Genomic DNA, 15,043 nt, shown 5'->3' with positions numbered 1-15,043 from the left:
AAACAGCAAATTGGGAACACACTATAAAGAGGAAATTCTGAATTTTGATCCTCCTTCCATTAGAAATACACTGTGTGCATAAACTCTGAATCTTCAACCCTCTTCACCTCTGGGTAAGAAAGTATTTTACTTTTTATCATGTTAACTATACAAAACGAGACTAAGATGAATTTAAGAGTAGATTGAAGTAGATGTAGACAGTGAACTATTTAAGAGGCTAACACAGGACATCACTAACACATGAAGTTTTACAAGACTAAACAGCTGGAGATGTAATTCCTCTAGTAATGGCATACCGATTGCAATATAGGGCTGAAGTTACTAGGCTCAGACCTTCTGAGTGAGTAAAGAAAATGTTGCTTCCCCTTATCCATCAAAACAACAGATATTTTCACACATATTAATGAGTAATAACTGTGATATTCCCACCCTACCCCCAGCCAAATCATTGCTGAAACTATGCTAGGATTATGATGCATGGAAAACGTCTTGACTTTATTTTAATGATGGATTGTAGGTCAATTAAATTTGTAGCTTTGGAGACTTCCCTTGAAATCTAGCTTAACTTTTCTCAGAAATCAAACACTTTCACAGGAGAATCAGCAGCAAGACAGTCACTGGTTAACTGCTGGGACTGTAAAATTTTGGGTCAAAAAAGAATAATTCAGGGCATCTTTTGATTCCTGAAACTGGGTTGAGTTCACTTTGAAATTGGCCTATATTTCTTTCACATGTAAAACTCCAACCGCAATCCCTCTGAACTACTTTCAGCCTTATATAACTCTAATTCTAATTCCTGGTAGCACACTGCATTTCTGACCATTAGCAGTGCAGAGCTAAGGTGCACTCAGAAGTTTGGGAAGTAAAGATCAAGGTTTTAAGGCTTTTACTTCCTAAATCATTTTTTAAGGATTTATTGTCCTTGTTGACTGATTCATTCCTGTACAAGGTGCACATATACTACAGAAACTCATGAAACTATCAAAGCCTTCAAACAAAACCTGTCACATACCTCAGTAAAAGATCAAACAGCTGCAATGTTTTGCTTAAACAATAAAAAAGTTTTGAGATGGAAAGGAGATGAAGTAAGTCAGGCTGAAAAATTTCTTTAATTTAACCCCTCCTTTGGCCTTAGTGTATGTGAAAAATTTAATTCCTTTGCTGATACTCGTACATACAAGTTTTATGTACACTGTGACTTCCTTTGATGTGAAAATTTTTGTTGCAGGTAAGTATTTGACATTCAAACATAGTATAGGGAGGAAAAGAATGGTAACAAAACACTTGATTTACAAGTACAGCAGAAGATTCTTATAGTATGTAGAAAAGCAGTGATTAAAAGCACAGAAAAAAATACATATATTTTTTTAATTTAAGAGTAGATTGAAGTAGATGTAGACAGTGAACTATTTAAAAGGCTAACACAGGACATCACTAACACATGAAGTTTTACAAGACTAAACATAAGTTTACAAGACTAAACATAATACATATATTTTTTTTCTGTGCTTTTATATACATATACATATATTTTTTATATGCAAATACATATATTTTTTATTCATTTCATGATTGCGATAGATGTGTCTGCATACAAGAGAAAAAGAAACAAACAGCTTTTTAGCTTTTATTTTATTACATTTTTCTGTCTTTTATGGTCAGCTTTTGAAGTTATACTGTACCACTGAAGCACTTGTTTAATCTCCTTTATTAATTCCTCAGTGTTATTCTACCACTGATCCCTTTATGTTTGAATAGGGAGGCTTGTTTCTAGTTCTGTGACCCACATATCTGAGGTTAAAATCTTTGGTTTTATCTCTGATAGATAGGTTTACATTTGGAGACTACTTACCTGTCCAGCAGTGTCTAGAATATCCAAATAGGCTGGTTCATCATCAATTCGGACTTGAGTTTTGTAGGCATCCTCTGAAAAACACAGCACAGTACAACTAAGCATAGGAGTGGTTCAGTGAAAGGAAAATATTGCTAGCTTGGAGAAAGGAAAGCATTGCTAGCTTGGAGTAGGATTTCCAAAAGCTCTCCAGTCTGACCTAACTTTGCTTTCTTTTGAGTCACAAAGAGCCCTTCTGAAATCCTACCATCACTAAAAAATGTTAGTGAGCAACCTAGTCTTTTCTACTGTACTACCTCAAAATACTGTACCAGTAAATTTGCGCATGTTGAAAAAGATAGGCCATAGGTGTTGCCTAAGTCACAAAGCTTCAGAGGCTTTGTGCTAGTGCAAGGCACAAGGCTGTTTTTTTTTTCTTACCACTATCACACTAATGGACAGAGCTTGTCCATTAAAAATTTTCAAGGTAAACTTTGTATATATTACTGAGTTTCCCTGTGACTGAAGAGGGCTTCTAGGTCAGATTTGTCAGAGCAATTAATTAGGCCTCTACATCTCTATGTCTCTGGACAGGATGCCAATGAAATTTTTAAAAATAAATTCTGTAATCAGTGTCCTCACACTCATCATGGCTTGGGGTAGAGGAGGGAAAAATAGTTCTTAGTGGATTGTTTCCTTAGCTCATGCTTTTTCATGCTAAATTTGGAAAGAGAAAAATAAAAAACATGAACCTCTATTTTCAGAACTTATTTTCTTCACATTTCAATTACATTCCCCTCTCAATATTTGTATTTCCTTCCTAAGGTTAAATAGAGCACAGATATCAGGCCATGTTTGTACTTGAAATAGTCCTAGAAATTATCTGTGTTGTTTAATTAAACAATAATGCATAACAATCTGAGTGGCTTTAGTGACTGATTTTATGATTTGGCTGTGCATTGAAACATGAAGACAAGACGAATGCATTTAATGCATCTGAGAAGTGCCACTAATCAGCATGAACATACGGCTGACCATGTCCCATGGCTCAGACCTGCGAGCCCTGGCTACCAGAGACCCCTGGAGGACTTAGGCACTCAATGGGATTATCTTGTAGGTAGCAGGACTTCTCAAGAAATTCAGATTTGTGCCCTATATATCTTGCATTATATGACACTACAGATACTTCTAAAAACCTGGTTTCTACCTTACCTTCACAAAGGAAAAAAAAAAAAAAAAAAAAAAAGCTTTAAAATATGAAGTATTCTGAATGGTATTAAGTTGGTTCACCCCTGCATAGTCGGTGGCAGTCTATCTTTAATGACATAATCACATACATAAATTTCCATGAATCTCCTGCTTCTTTTGGGTCTCAGTTCAGAAAACTACTTAGGAATGTGCCTTGCTTTAAACAAATACCACTAATCATCCCACTGATATTAGGATGACCCAGAGGTTTAATTAAATATATGATACATTGCCTAGCTGAGAAAGCCAAAGCACTCCAACCAGCATATGCTTCAGTCAATAGATCTCTTTCTAGGTATTGCTGAATAAGAAGCTGGATGCTAAACTTTATAGATTGAACTAGGTTGTTTATATGATCTGTAATCTATTATGGCCCAACAATGATGCACACAATATTATTTGTATCTTTTAACAAATAATGAAAATAAAAATATATGAAAATATATAGTATTGGAAATAATATTTCCTTCATATTAATAATATGAATAATATTAAGTATAATTAATATGTAGTGGGTGTCCATATATAGATGCAAATGGGTGTCCATTTTCATTACATTCTTTTGTATGTAATTAACACATGACTCACATAAATTTTGCTTGATTTTTGTGCTCCTCAGCTGGATAGTTTAAAGCCAAAATGCTGTGGTCCCATTTCTCTCTTCACTTAGACCAACATGAGTTTGATGCAATAGCTTCAAAGTAGATGTTGCAGATAGAAATTTGCCTATGTAAATGCAGCCTGGATAAAAATGAACCCAGAATCTAGAGAACCCATGTTTCATTTGCTGGGTTTCATGGGTTTCAGATCTAGTTATAACTAAATTACTAACCTCTCAATATATCAGAGCTATCAGTAAGTAAATTTACATGTCTAATACCCTGCTGAGCTACTCCAGGTGTATTCTGAATATTACGCCACTGTAATCCATAACTTTATAACTGTGAAAAGCTGGAGCAAGGCTTTGGAACAAAGGTAAGAGTGTGTTTATAACCCTTTTACTTTGCAAAGAGAACACTTAGCATACAAACCCAGTTTGTTATTTTCATTTATTCTGTTTTCTCAAACTACTGATCTCAAAACAAACAAACAAACAAAACAACAACAACATACCTTACTAAGATATTCCAGAATCACTGTCCCATTTTCATTTTTAATATACTAACTTCTACTGGTGTTGGTGAAACATATTCTATTGAATATTGACCAAGCACATGAATCTAGTTTTCTAGGCAATTCTGTTTGGAACATATATTTTACTTGTAGAATTTGCCCTTGCCCCAAGAAATGTTGAGATGAAACAGGAAAGACATATGACTTTCATTTGTAATATTCTTTCTCTATTTAAAATTATCTGTATTCTTCTTATAAAGTTTAAAAATATTCTCAGCCAGGGTCTGCTAAGCAGGGGTATTCTCAACCTGTATTGAAGAGAAGGGAGATTTAGAACCTATTTTTCTTAAAGGATTTATTGAGGCAAATGTTATCTTGAACCCACACTCTCACAACAGATATCAGATCATAGCACCTACTCATGACCTTTGTAACGTTCATGACCTTTGTAATGCTCAAACAGAGCCAGCTTTTTGAGTGGCACCGCGTTCCATTCACCCTGTGTATTTGCTGACCTTCTGGGATTTTAAGACAACATTTTTTTTTCCCAGAAGAGGAGGTAGAAGGAAGATGCAAACATCAAAAATCATGCTTCCCATCTCATGTTGTACAGACCTAGAAGAAGAGCTAGGGGAAGAGCTGTACCACTTAGTTCTGGTCTACCAAGGTAATTCACTTTAACTGGGATTTAATCTGAGGTAGTAATAGAAATAGAGCTGAGTAAGAGATTAGGCAGAAAAACACCTTTATTTTACTCAGTTGAAATACAGGGCAGAAGCAGATCCAGAAATAAGCATGTTAAACAGACTTAATATGGTGTTTACATGTGGACAGAGAAAAACAGAAGGGAAGATGTTTCACAAACATAGGAAACAATGTGTATAGGAAACAAAGCAGAAAACTCTTCGCCAGATGCACTAGTAAACTTGCTGTCTAATATCACTTCAGAAATTACTCATATTATGGAAAATGCTGTCTGATATCTTTACACTATTTATAATGTTTGAGTACATTACATTTTCTTTCACCTAATTAACTTAGGTAATACTTCCTTTAAAGTTAATTGGGAGCTGTTAAACCATGTGTATCTGGATTTTACATCCTACAGCTTTAAGGAGTGATCTCTCTAAAATTTATTAAGAGGTCAAACTGTGGCTGGAGTTTCAAAATAGCACTAGCATGAAGTACAAAAAAATAGAGAATAATAATCAGGTATCAGACAATATATCACACAATCAGACAATATTCTTATATTAAGTTCAATATGTCTCTTTCTGTGAAGCCAACTCTCTTGTCTTTTGGTTTAGGTAAAATGCAGCAGAAAGATAGGATATTATAAGAAACAATTGAGGATGGATCTTATTGCTCTTGCTGTGAGATTTAACAATGATCCAGATACAGACTGTAAGAATTAACATTTTTTAGGTATCAAAGAAAAAAGGAAAACATAACTTCTGCATCAATGGGTAATCTGTGTAATAGGTTACTGATTTATGAACTGGATAATTAAATATCTGGCAAAAAAAAAAAAAAAAAAAAAAAAAAAAGATTTTTAAAGAAAATTATGCTATGTTTATTTTCTTCTCTCATATATAATGCAGGTTTCTTTAAGAATAATATTCCCTACAAATATTGAAACTAAAAATGAAAATAGGTTAAAAAAAATCAACTTAAACATTACACTGTGTGGCTTGATCTTTTATTGACTTTAATAATTTGTGGGGGGAAGAGAGGGATCAGGAAACAAACAGAGCTCCACCTGTTATCTGACAGACACCTATTCTATTATTACTAATATTTATTAAAGGAGGAAAATATCTCATTTAAATCAAGAAAAAATGTTTTCTCATATGGCATGTTTAACTTGTTTTCATAATTGATTGTCCTTTGCTGTATTATTAAGGAAAAATAAAAGCTTCCTTAAGCCTTTTGTTATTAATATTATTATTTTGTAAAATGAATACATTCTCTCTTTTTTTCATCTTTCTTAGAGGGCATCATTTTGGAGACAGAAGAACAGTAATTAATGCAGGCTCATGTTGCTATCAGTTATCTTAGAACTGGAGAACCTAGATTCATAAAAAATATATCAAAGCCTTTTTTTCCAGCTATGAGCAGCTTTGTGACAAATAGATTTGGATGCTATACAATTTAAAGTGGTGTTGGAAAGGAATTTTCATCTGCATCACAGACGTGTTCCAGTCCCTGAAATATAGGTCAGTTGCCCCTTTCTTCCATTTGTTAATTCTGCTTATGTTACTTCCAAATAAATATTCTCTCCTTTTCTCTGTCTGCTACACTATCAACTGCAGATTCTCTCATATAGATGTATTTGCTTTGGCTAAGGAGGTGCCAAACCAGCAGAAGGGCATTCAAGCTCAGTCAGTCACACCTGGAGTTCTGCCTCTTGTTGTTCTCCATGTGTGCCAAAGAGACAGCAGGAGATGCAGCTTTTAGTGTGCTTAGATTATCTGCTACATATGCATTTTAATTCAGAGGTGCTCCTGAATATAGAATGATTATGAGTCTGTGGCTGTTTGAATGCTGTTTTTGTGAAAAATAAGGAATTTTTAAATAAGAGAGTGGATGAACAGGGATCTAAGCCACTGTACCAGTCATGTATCTCCCTGTCTGAGATAAAAATACACATCTCATAGGAACTGTCCATCAAAATATATTGGTTTTATGGTTTCCCTTAGCATATAATAATAATTATTATTATTATTAATTTTTTTATTTATTTTTTTTTTCTGGAGTATGAATGTTCTATAACTTAGGAGATCATAGCTATCAGCATTTTGCAGACAAGGACACCAAGTCACATAGGTTGCCTACTCATAGGTTCTCATGAGCTACGCACACCTGATAAGCAATGAATGGCTGAATGGTTTAGAAGAGAAGAAATGACAGATTTGATTGACTTGTATTCTGAAAATACTCATGTAGATAGCAGTATCCCTTAAAATGAGGTAAGTAGGAAAACTGGGCATGTACATACAACATCAGACTAGTAACTACAATACTTAAATAATGAACTTAAATTATCAGTTTCACCTGCTGGTACACAATTCTGTTATAACAGCAATTAAAAATACCTCAGATGATCCTTTCCAGTACTGCTGCTCTTTATTTCTTAACATTGACCTGAATGTGATAGTTTGCTGTTATTTTTCTAAGTTTTTCAGAACACAAAGATTTTGCTTAGGTTTGTCTTAACCACACAAGTTGCCTGCTTTCTCCTATGTAACTGATTGCAACACACAACATCATTCCAGGCAGCAGAATCTTGCTGAAGATTTACAGCACGCAAAAAGTATGGCCACTGCCTTTCCAAACACACAGATGGAAACTCTTTCTTCAGAAATTACACACTTGAAGCATCTCTGTTGTCTACATTTCTACGAAAGAGAAACAAGTAAGTAATACAACATTTAATATAGCTAGTACCTTTGTGATAACCTTATTCTTATAAAAAACAAACAAACAAAAAAAAAAACTGTAGTGTAGGCCTTGGGAAAATTAAAATAATATCAGAAAAGGCAAAACATTAGTCACGTTGTGTGCATTATAAAAATAAATTCATACATTTATTCATTACATTCAGTTGCATGATGAGAAACAGCATCTTCTATCTCTCAGTTTTCATGTTAGCATTCAAATTACCATAAACATATTTTCAAATAAGATATTAAACCAAGGTCTTGTCTACATACGTCTTCAGAAAACATTCTGTAACATTGTTTTCAAATGGCCTTGCTAAATTCAAATGCATATTACTGTTGTACACTACAACTCCCCTTATTAATTTAATTTGAAGATGCAATTCTCTGTTTCCTTCATTTAGCTTTTGTTCAGCATTATGACATGCTCTTAACTATCATGTTGTTTTAGAGGTTCCTGTATTTCCAGCAGCATGTAAAAATAAATTTGTGAACACTCATAAGATATTTAATGATTTCAAGGAGAAAGAATTCAAATAGAACAACAGGGAATAGATTCCATATGTTGGAAAACAAAACAATAGAACCACTCTTAACTTTTAGTTCATTTTGTCCTCCTAAAGTAAGTTGTGCTAATATCTTCAGTGGAAAGCAGAAGCATAGTTAGACTATATTTACTTCCTCAAATAAACCTCTGCACTTAATCCTGGCACCATCAATGAAAATTGGTGCTTAAATAGCTGCAGGGTGTGGTGTAATTGCCTGAAGTAACTAGGAAAATAAAACTAACATTCACATTTTTATGGAAAAGGTACAGCATTGAAGAGGTTTTCAGGGTAGGGCATAACTGCATTACCTGAGCTTTCCCTGGGCTCCCAACCTTAGATGCTATCGCACTGGGGAAACTTGGTGTGCTAGCCCTAAGGAACAGCACGGAGCGTGGAGTGGAGTGGAGACACCACGGCTAGGCTCTGTGATCAGGTGGGGCCTCAATTGTTCTTGTGCACAAAGCTGCACTTTTTGCCACCCTAAGCCAAAGACCTGTCATGTTTTGACAAATGCTGTACCCTAGTGTACTTTTTGCTCATTATAATATCATTATAATACCAAAACACACCTCCATCCCAAAAGCTACCCGCCTCCAAGGTGCGACCACCCCTCACTGAGCATGCACCCTGAATTTCTCGGAGCCTATTACTTTAAACAGAGACGGGAAAACTTTACACCAATCATAACTAAGATATGCTTGACTAGAGCCACTCAAGCTCCACCTAAAAGATAGAAAATAATATAAATTGGCCCAAGAGAGAGGGGATGTTAGGGAAGATACTACTGCCAGGGGAGATACCATCCCGAGGACATACAGCATCCTTAGGACCTCCTGACTCCTGGGATCAGTCAACGGGCTGAGCCTCTCTTCCCCCCCCATTGGGATGCCTTTGGGTGAGATCTGAATACTTGCTTATAAATCTCTATAGAGTCTTTGATCCTTTTATCACATTTATTTCTAGGCTGCGCACCTGTAACACCTGTAACACCTGTGTATTTAATGCATGCTAGCTTGCTTTTGCAGACAGTCACTATCGCTGGCAATCCAAAAGAACCTGATTATCTGTTGCTGTAATAAACCATACTTGATTGCATTTTGATAGCTCTCATTAAGTGCAACTAGGGTGAGGGTGGTTATCTGTGATAGTTCAGTGTTCTGAATCTAACCAGACCCCCAGACGGTTAATGTGTTTTTGGTGAATGTCCGACTGGTTCAGCACCCTGAATCCGACTGGGCCCGTAATGATTAATCAGCTACACCCCTTAACGCGACACAGGGACAGGCCTAACTTACCTGATAAGCACTCAGAATCAGTGCATCACAATAAAGACCTAAGTTTAGCTCCAGTCAGTTTCACAAAGTTTGACTATGCATTATGAGTATTTTTTAAATGAACTCTCTTCATCTTCATATCTGATGACACTTCTTTCCTATTGTCGTGGTTCTGCTCGAGTGGGCAGCCGAGCTCCACCACAGCCGCTCTCTCACTCCCCTCCTCTAAGAGGAATGGGGAGAAAATATGTGAAAGGGGCTCAAGGATTGAGATAAGGACGAGAAAATCACGCAATAATTAGTGTAACGGGCAAACCAGACTCAGCATAAGAAGACAGATAGTAAGATTTATTGCTCATTACTAACAAGCTAGAGAAGTGAGAAACAAAGGAAAGAAACCAAAAGCACCTCCCCCCCATCCACCCTCTTCCACCTCCTCCCCCCGAGCGGCGCAGGGGAACGGGGGAATGGGGGTTATGGTCAGTCTACAGCACTTCTTCTCTGCCGCTCCTTCTCGGTCACTCTCGTCCCCTGTGCTGTGGGGTCCCACCCACGGGATGCAGTCCTTGATGAACTGATCCGGCGTGGGCTTCCCACAGGCAGCAGCTCTTCCAGAACTGCTCCAGATATGGGTCCGTACCACGGGGTCCATCCCTCAGGAGAAAACTGCTCCAACCTGGCTCCCCTACGGGCAGCAGCTCCTGCCAGATCACCTGCTCCTGCGTGGTCTCCTCTCCACGGGCTACAGGTCCGGCCCGGAATCTGCTCCGGCAGGGGTCTTCCACAGGCGGCAGCCTCCGTCGGTGCAGGGCCACCTGCTCCACCGTGGTCTCCTCCACGGGCTGCAGCGTGGAACCCTGCTCCACCGTGGTACTCCATGGGCTGCAGGGGGACATCCTGCTTCACCATGGTCCTCACCACAGGCCACAGGGGACTTCTGCTCCGGCGCCTGGAGCACCTCTCCCCCTCCTTCTACACTGACCTTGGCACCTGCAAGGCTGTTTCTCACTCCCTTGACTCTCCCGGCTGCTGTGTGGCGCAGCAGTTTTTTCCCTGTCTTAAATATGCTCTCACAGAGGCGCAAAACAACATCGCTTATTGGCTCAGATTTGGAAAACAATGGGGCCCTTCCCAAACATGGGGCAGCTTCTAGATCTTTCTCACAGAAACCACCCCTATGGCCCCCTGCTACCAAAGCCTTGCCACGTAAACCCACTACATTCCACCCCTCGCCTCTGTGAAAAGCATATTTAAGATTACTCACAATATACTCTTACTTTACAATTATCACAACAACTTTCACAAATTTCACTTAAATCAAAAAGAAAACAAAATTCACCACACCAAAATAAACATAACATCATCACAGCACCGACAAGGTGGACATTTTACACACACACCACCCCTCGTCCCTTCACCACACTAACATCTCACAATTACTGCTTTCTTAAATTCTTCACAACTTGTACATTCTTAACAATCATCCTGCTCATATTTTGCCCGTTACTTCTACCAACTATCACCCTTATCTCAAATTCCTCGAGCCCCACGTTGGGCGCCAAAAAGGACTGTCGTGGTTCTGCTCGAGTGGGCAGCCGAGCTCCACCACAGCCGCTCTCTCACTCCCCTCCTCTAAGAGGAATGGGGAGAAAATATGTGAAAGGGGCTCAAGGATTGAGATAAGGACGAGAAAATCACGCAATAATTAGTGTAACGGGCAAACCAGACTCAGCATAAGAAGACAGATAGTAAGATTTATTGCTCATTACTAACAAGCTAGAGAAGTGAGAAACAAAGGAAAGAAACCAAAAGCACCTCCCCCCCATCCACCCTCTTCCACCTCCTCCCCCCGAGCGGCGCAGGGGAACGGGGGAATGGGGGTTATGGTCAGTCTACAGCACTTCTTCTCTGCCGCTCCTTCTCGGTCACTCTCGTCCCCTGTGCTGTGGGGTCCCACCCACGGGATGCAGTCCTTGATGAACTGATCCGGCGTGGGCTTCCCACAGGCAGCAGCTCTTCCAGAACTGCTCCAGATATGGGTCCGTACCACGGGGTCCATCCCTCAGGAGAAAACTGCTCCAACCTGGCTCCCCTACGGGCAGCAGCTCCTGCCAGATCACCTGCTCCTGCGTGGTCTCCTCTCCACGGGCTACAGGTCCGGCCCGGAATCTGCTCCGGCAGGGGTCTTCCACAGGCGGCAGCCTCCGTCGGTGCAGGGCCACCTGCTCCACCGTGGTCTCCTCCACGGGCTGCAGCGTGGAACCCTGCTCCACCGTGGTACTCCATGGGCTGCAGGGGGACATCCTGCTTCACCATGGTCCTCACCACAGGCCACAGGGGACTTCTGCTCCGGCGCCTGGAGCACCTCTCCCCCTCCTTCTACACTGACCTTGGCACCTGCAAGGCTGTTTCTCACTCCCTTGACTCTCCCGGCTGCTGTGTGGCGCAGCAGTTTTTTCCCTGTCTTAAATATGCTCTCACAGAGGCGCAAAACAACATCGCTTATTGGCTCAGATTTGGAAAACAATGGGGCCCTTCCCAAACATGGGGCAGCTTCTAGATCTTTCTCACAGAAACCACCCCTATGGCCCCCTGCTACCAAAGCCTTGCCACGTAAACCCACTACACCTATCCTAGGCTCTGGCTGCCATTGATGTTACTCTGTGTCTGGTTAAAATAACAAAACTGAAAACATCCTCAGTGTAATAGGCATTGTGTTTGGTTCTCACCTCACTGCAGTGCTCCTATTTTAATGCCATTATGTATCTGTCTTAAAACAGCTGCTCTCAAATTAAGTTTTCCCTCTTGTTGGGCTTCCTAATGTTTCAGATCTGTGTTCTGCAGGGCAAGACTGATAACACACAGCTGCTGAAGGAGCTTGATTGATTTCCAGCATTATGTACTTACACCACAGCTTTTTCAGTGACCTGAAATGCACTCAGTGCCTTCCAAATTGTGAAATGGTTTATCCAATTGCGCTTTCTGTCTTCTTCTCTTTTCCACTTTTTTTTTTTTTTCTTCCCAGTTCTGCCTATAGATATGTACAAGTACCTCTTCTTCAACGTCAGCTTGTAGTTTCATTACTGTAATACCCTTTCCTTCTCTGCTGAAAAGCAGGGGAAGCAAAAGCAGCTTAATCTCACTTAAGGCACAAAAAGATGCATTATCTGTACTCTAAAAGATTTTGTGTGAACAGAAATCTGAGTGAATTGAACTCTGAGTCAGTTACATTTGTTTTGTTTTCTCCCATTGGGTCCTCATTATCATGCTGTTTCCTAACAAACCAGTTGGAACAAGAAACAATGACCTGGGTCACTTTCAAGAAGCATGAAAATCAAGAGCGATTTTATTGCACAAAATGGGGCATGAGAGAGGCTTTCATGTGCACATTCTCAGCAAGAAGGAGACAAAACACAGCAAGTCCAAGGTAAGATATTCACTTTCCAGCAAAAAAGGTCAAGAATGTGAGACCTAAATAGCCAGCAAGACAAACTGATTGCTATAGTCTCTGCTCATACAATACCTTGGACAACATCATATCTCTCTTCAATGAGGGTTCAAAGATTTTATCACAGAATTTCTAGGTTGGAAGAGACCTCAAGATCATCGAGTCCAACCTCTAACCTAACACTAACAGTCCCCACTAAACCATATCCCTAAGCTCTACATCTAAACGTCTTTTAAAGACTTCCAGGGATGGTGACTCCACCACTTCCCTGGGCAGCCTGTTCCAATGTCTAACAACCATTTCAGTAAAGAAGTTCTTCCTAAGGTCCAACCTCAAACTCCCGTGGCACAACTTTAGCCCATTCCCCCTCGTCCTGTCACCAGGCACGTGGGAGAACAGGCCAACACCCACCTCACTAAAGCTTCCTTTAAGGTATCTGTAGAGAGTGATAAGGTCGCCCCTGAGTTTCCTTTTCTCCAGGCTGAACAAGCCCAGCTCCCTCAGCCGCTCCTCGTAGGACTTGTTCTCCAGACCCCTCACCAGCTTCGTCGCCCTTCTCTGGACCCTCTCAAGCACCTCAATGTCCCTTTTGTAGCCAGGGGCCCAAAATTGAACACAGTAATTGAGGTGAGGTCTCACCAGAGCCGAGTACAGGGGGACAATCACCTCCTTAGCCCTGCTGGTCACACTGTTTCTGATACAAGCCAGGATGCTGTTGGCCTTCTTGGCCACCTGAGCACACTGCTGGCTCATATTCAGCTGACTATCCACCATCACTCCCAGGTCCTTCTGTGCCTGGCAGCTCTCCAACCACTCATCTCCCAGCCTGTAGTTCTGCTTAGGGTTATTGTGCCCCAGGTGCAGGACCCGGGACTTGGCCTTGTTAAACTTCATGCAGTTGACCTCAGTCCATCGGTGCAGCCTATCCAGATCCTCCTGCAGAGCCTTCCTACCCTCAAGCAGATCGACATATGCACCTAGCTTGGTGTCATCTGCACACTTACTGAGGGTGCACTCAATGCCCTCATCCAGATCATCGATGAAGATATTAAAGAGGACCGGCCCCAGCACCAAGCCCTGGGGAACACCACTAGTGACTGGCCTCCAACTGGACTTGACTCCATTTACCATGACTCTTTGGGCCCGGCTATCCAGACAGTTTCTAACCCAACAAAGCGTGCACCAGTCCAAGCCAAGAGCAGCCAGTTTCTCGAGGAGAATGCTGTGGGAGACGGTGTCAAAAGCCTTGCTGAAGTCAAGGTAGACCACATCCACAGCCTTTCCCTCATCCACCCAGCGCGTCACTTTGTCATAGAAGGAGATCAGGTTCGTCAAACAGGACCTGTCTTTCATAAACCCATGCTGACTGGGCCTGATCGCCTGCTTGCCCTTCAAGTGTTGCATGATGACTCTCAAGAGAATCTGCTCCATGAGCTTCCCTGGTACTGAGGTCAAACTGACAGGCCTGTAGTTCCCCGGGTCTGCCCTCCGGCCCTTCTTGATGGGCGTCACGTTTGCTAGCCGCCAGTCAGCTGGGACCTCCCCCGATAGCCAGGACTGCTGATAAATGATGTTAAGCGGCTTGGCCAGCTCCTCTGCCAGTTCTCTCAGTACCCTTTGTTGGATCCCATCCGGCCCCATCGACTTGTGCACATCCAAGTGCTGCACCAGGTCACCAACCAGTTCTTCACAGATAGTGAGGGCCACATCCTGCTCCCCATCCCCTTCCACCAGCTCAGGGTACTGGGTATCCAGAGAACAACCGGTATTGCCGCTAAAGACTGAGGCGAAGAAGGCATTAAGCACCTCCACCTTTTCCTCATCTCTAGTAGCTAAGTTTCCCCCCGCATCCAGTAAAGGATGGAGATTCTCCTTAGTCCTCCTTTTTGCGTTGATGTATTTATAAAAACATTTTTTGTTATCTTTAACGGCAGTAGCCAGATTGATCTCCAGATGAGCTTTGGCCTTTCTAATTTTGTCCCTGCACAGTCCCACTACATCCTTATAGTCCTCCCTAGTGGCCTGCCCACTTTTCCAAAGATTATAAACCCTCTTTTTTCTCCTAAGCTCAAGCCACCATTCTCTGTTGATCCAGGCTGGTCTTCTTCCCCGCCAGCTCACCTTTGGGCACAAGGGTACAG

At 41.0% G+C, this 15,043-nt stretch overlaps 1 protein-coding gene across 1 annotated transcript in view; it reads right to left on the bottom strand.

Moving 5' to 3' along the window:
- RIT2 (Ras like without CAAX 2) overlaps positions 1 to 15,043 on the bottom strand; it is a 206,237-nt gene that overhangs the window by 114,081 nt on the left and 77,113 nt on the right. Inside the window, exon 3 of the mRNA XM_038171239.2 lies at positions 1,853 to 1,926. Coding sequence (XP_038027167.1) covers positions 1,853 to 1,926 — 74 coding nt within the window. The remainder of the gene's footprint in view (positions 1 to 1,852; positions 1,927 to 15,043) is intronic.

This window comes from Anas platyrhynchos, chromosome Z, assembly GCF_047663525.1.
Source record: "Anas platyrhynchos isolate ZD024472 breed Pekin duck chromosome Z, IASCAAS_PekinDuck_T2T, whole genome shotgun sequence".
Classification (NCBI taxonomy): Eukaryota; Metazoa; Chordata; class Aves; order Anseriformes; family Anatidae; genus Anas; species Anas platyrhynchos.
The sequence above is the reverse complement of the archived record's forward strand: the minus strand, read 5'-3'. Positions and strand labels throughout refer to the sequence as shown.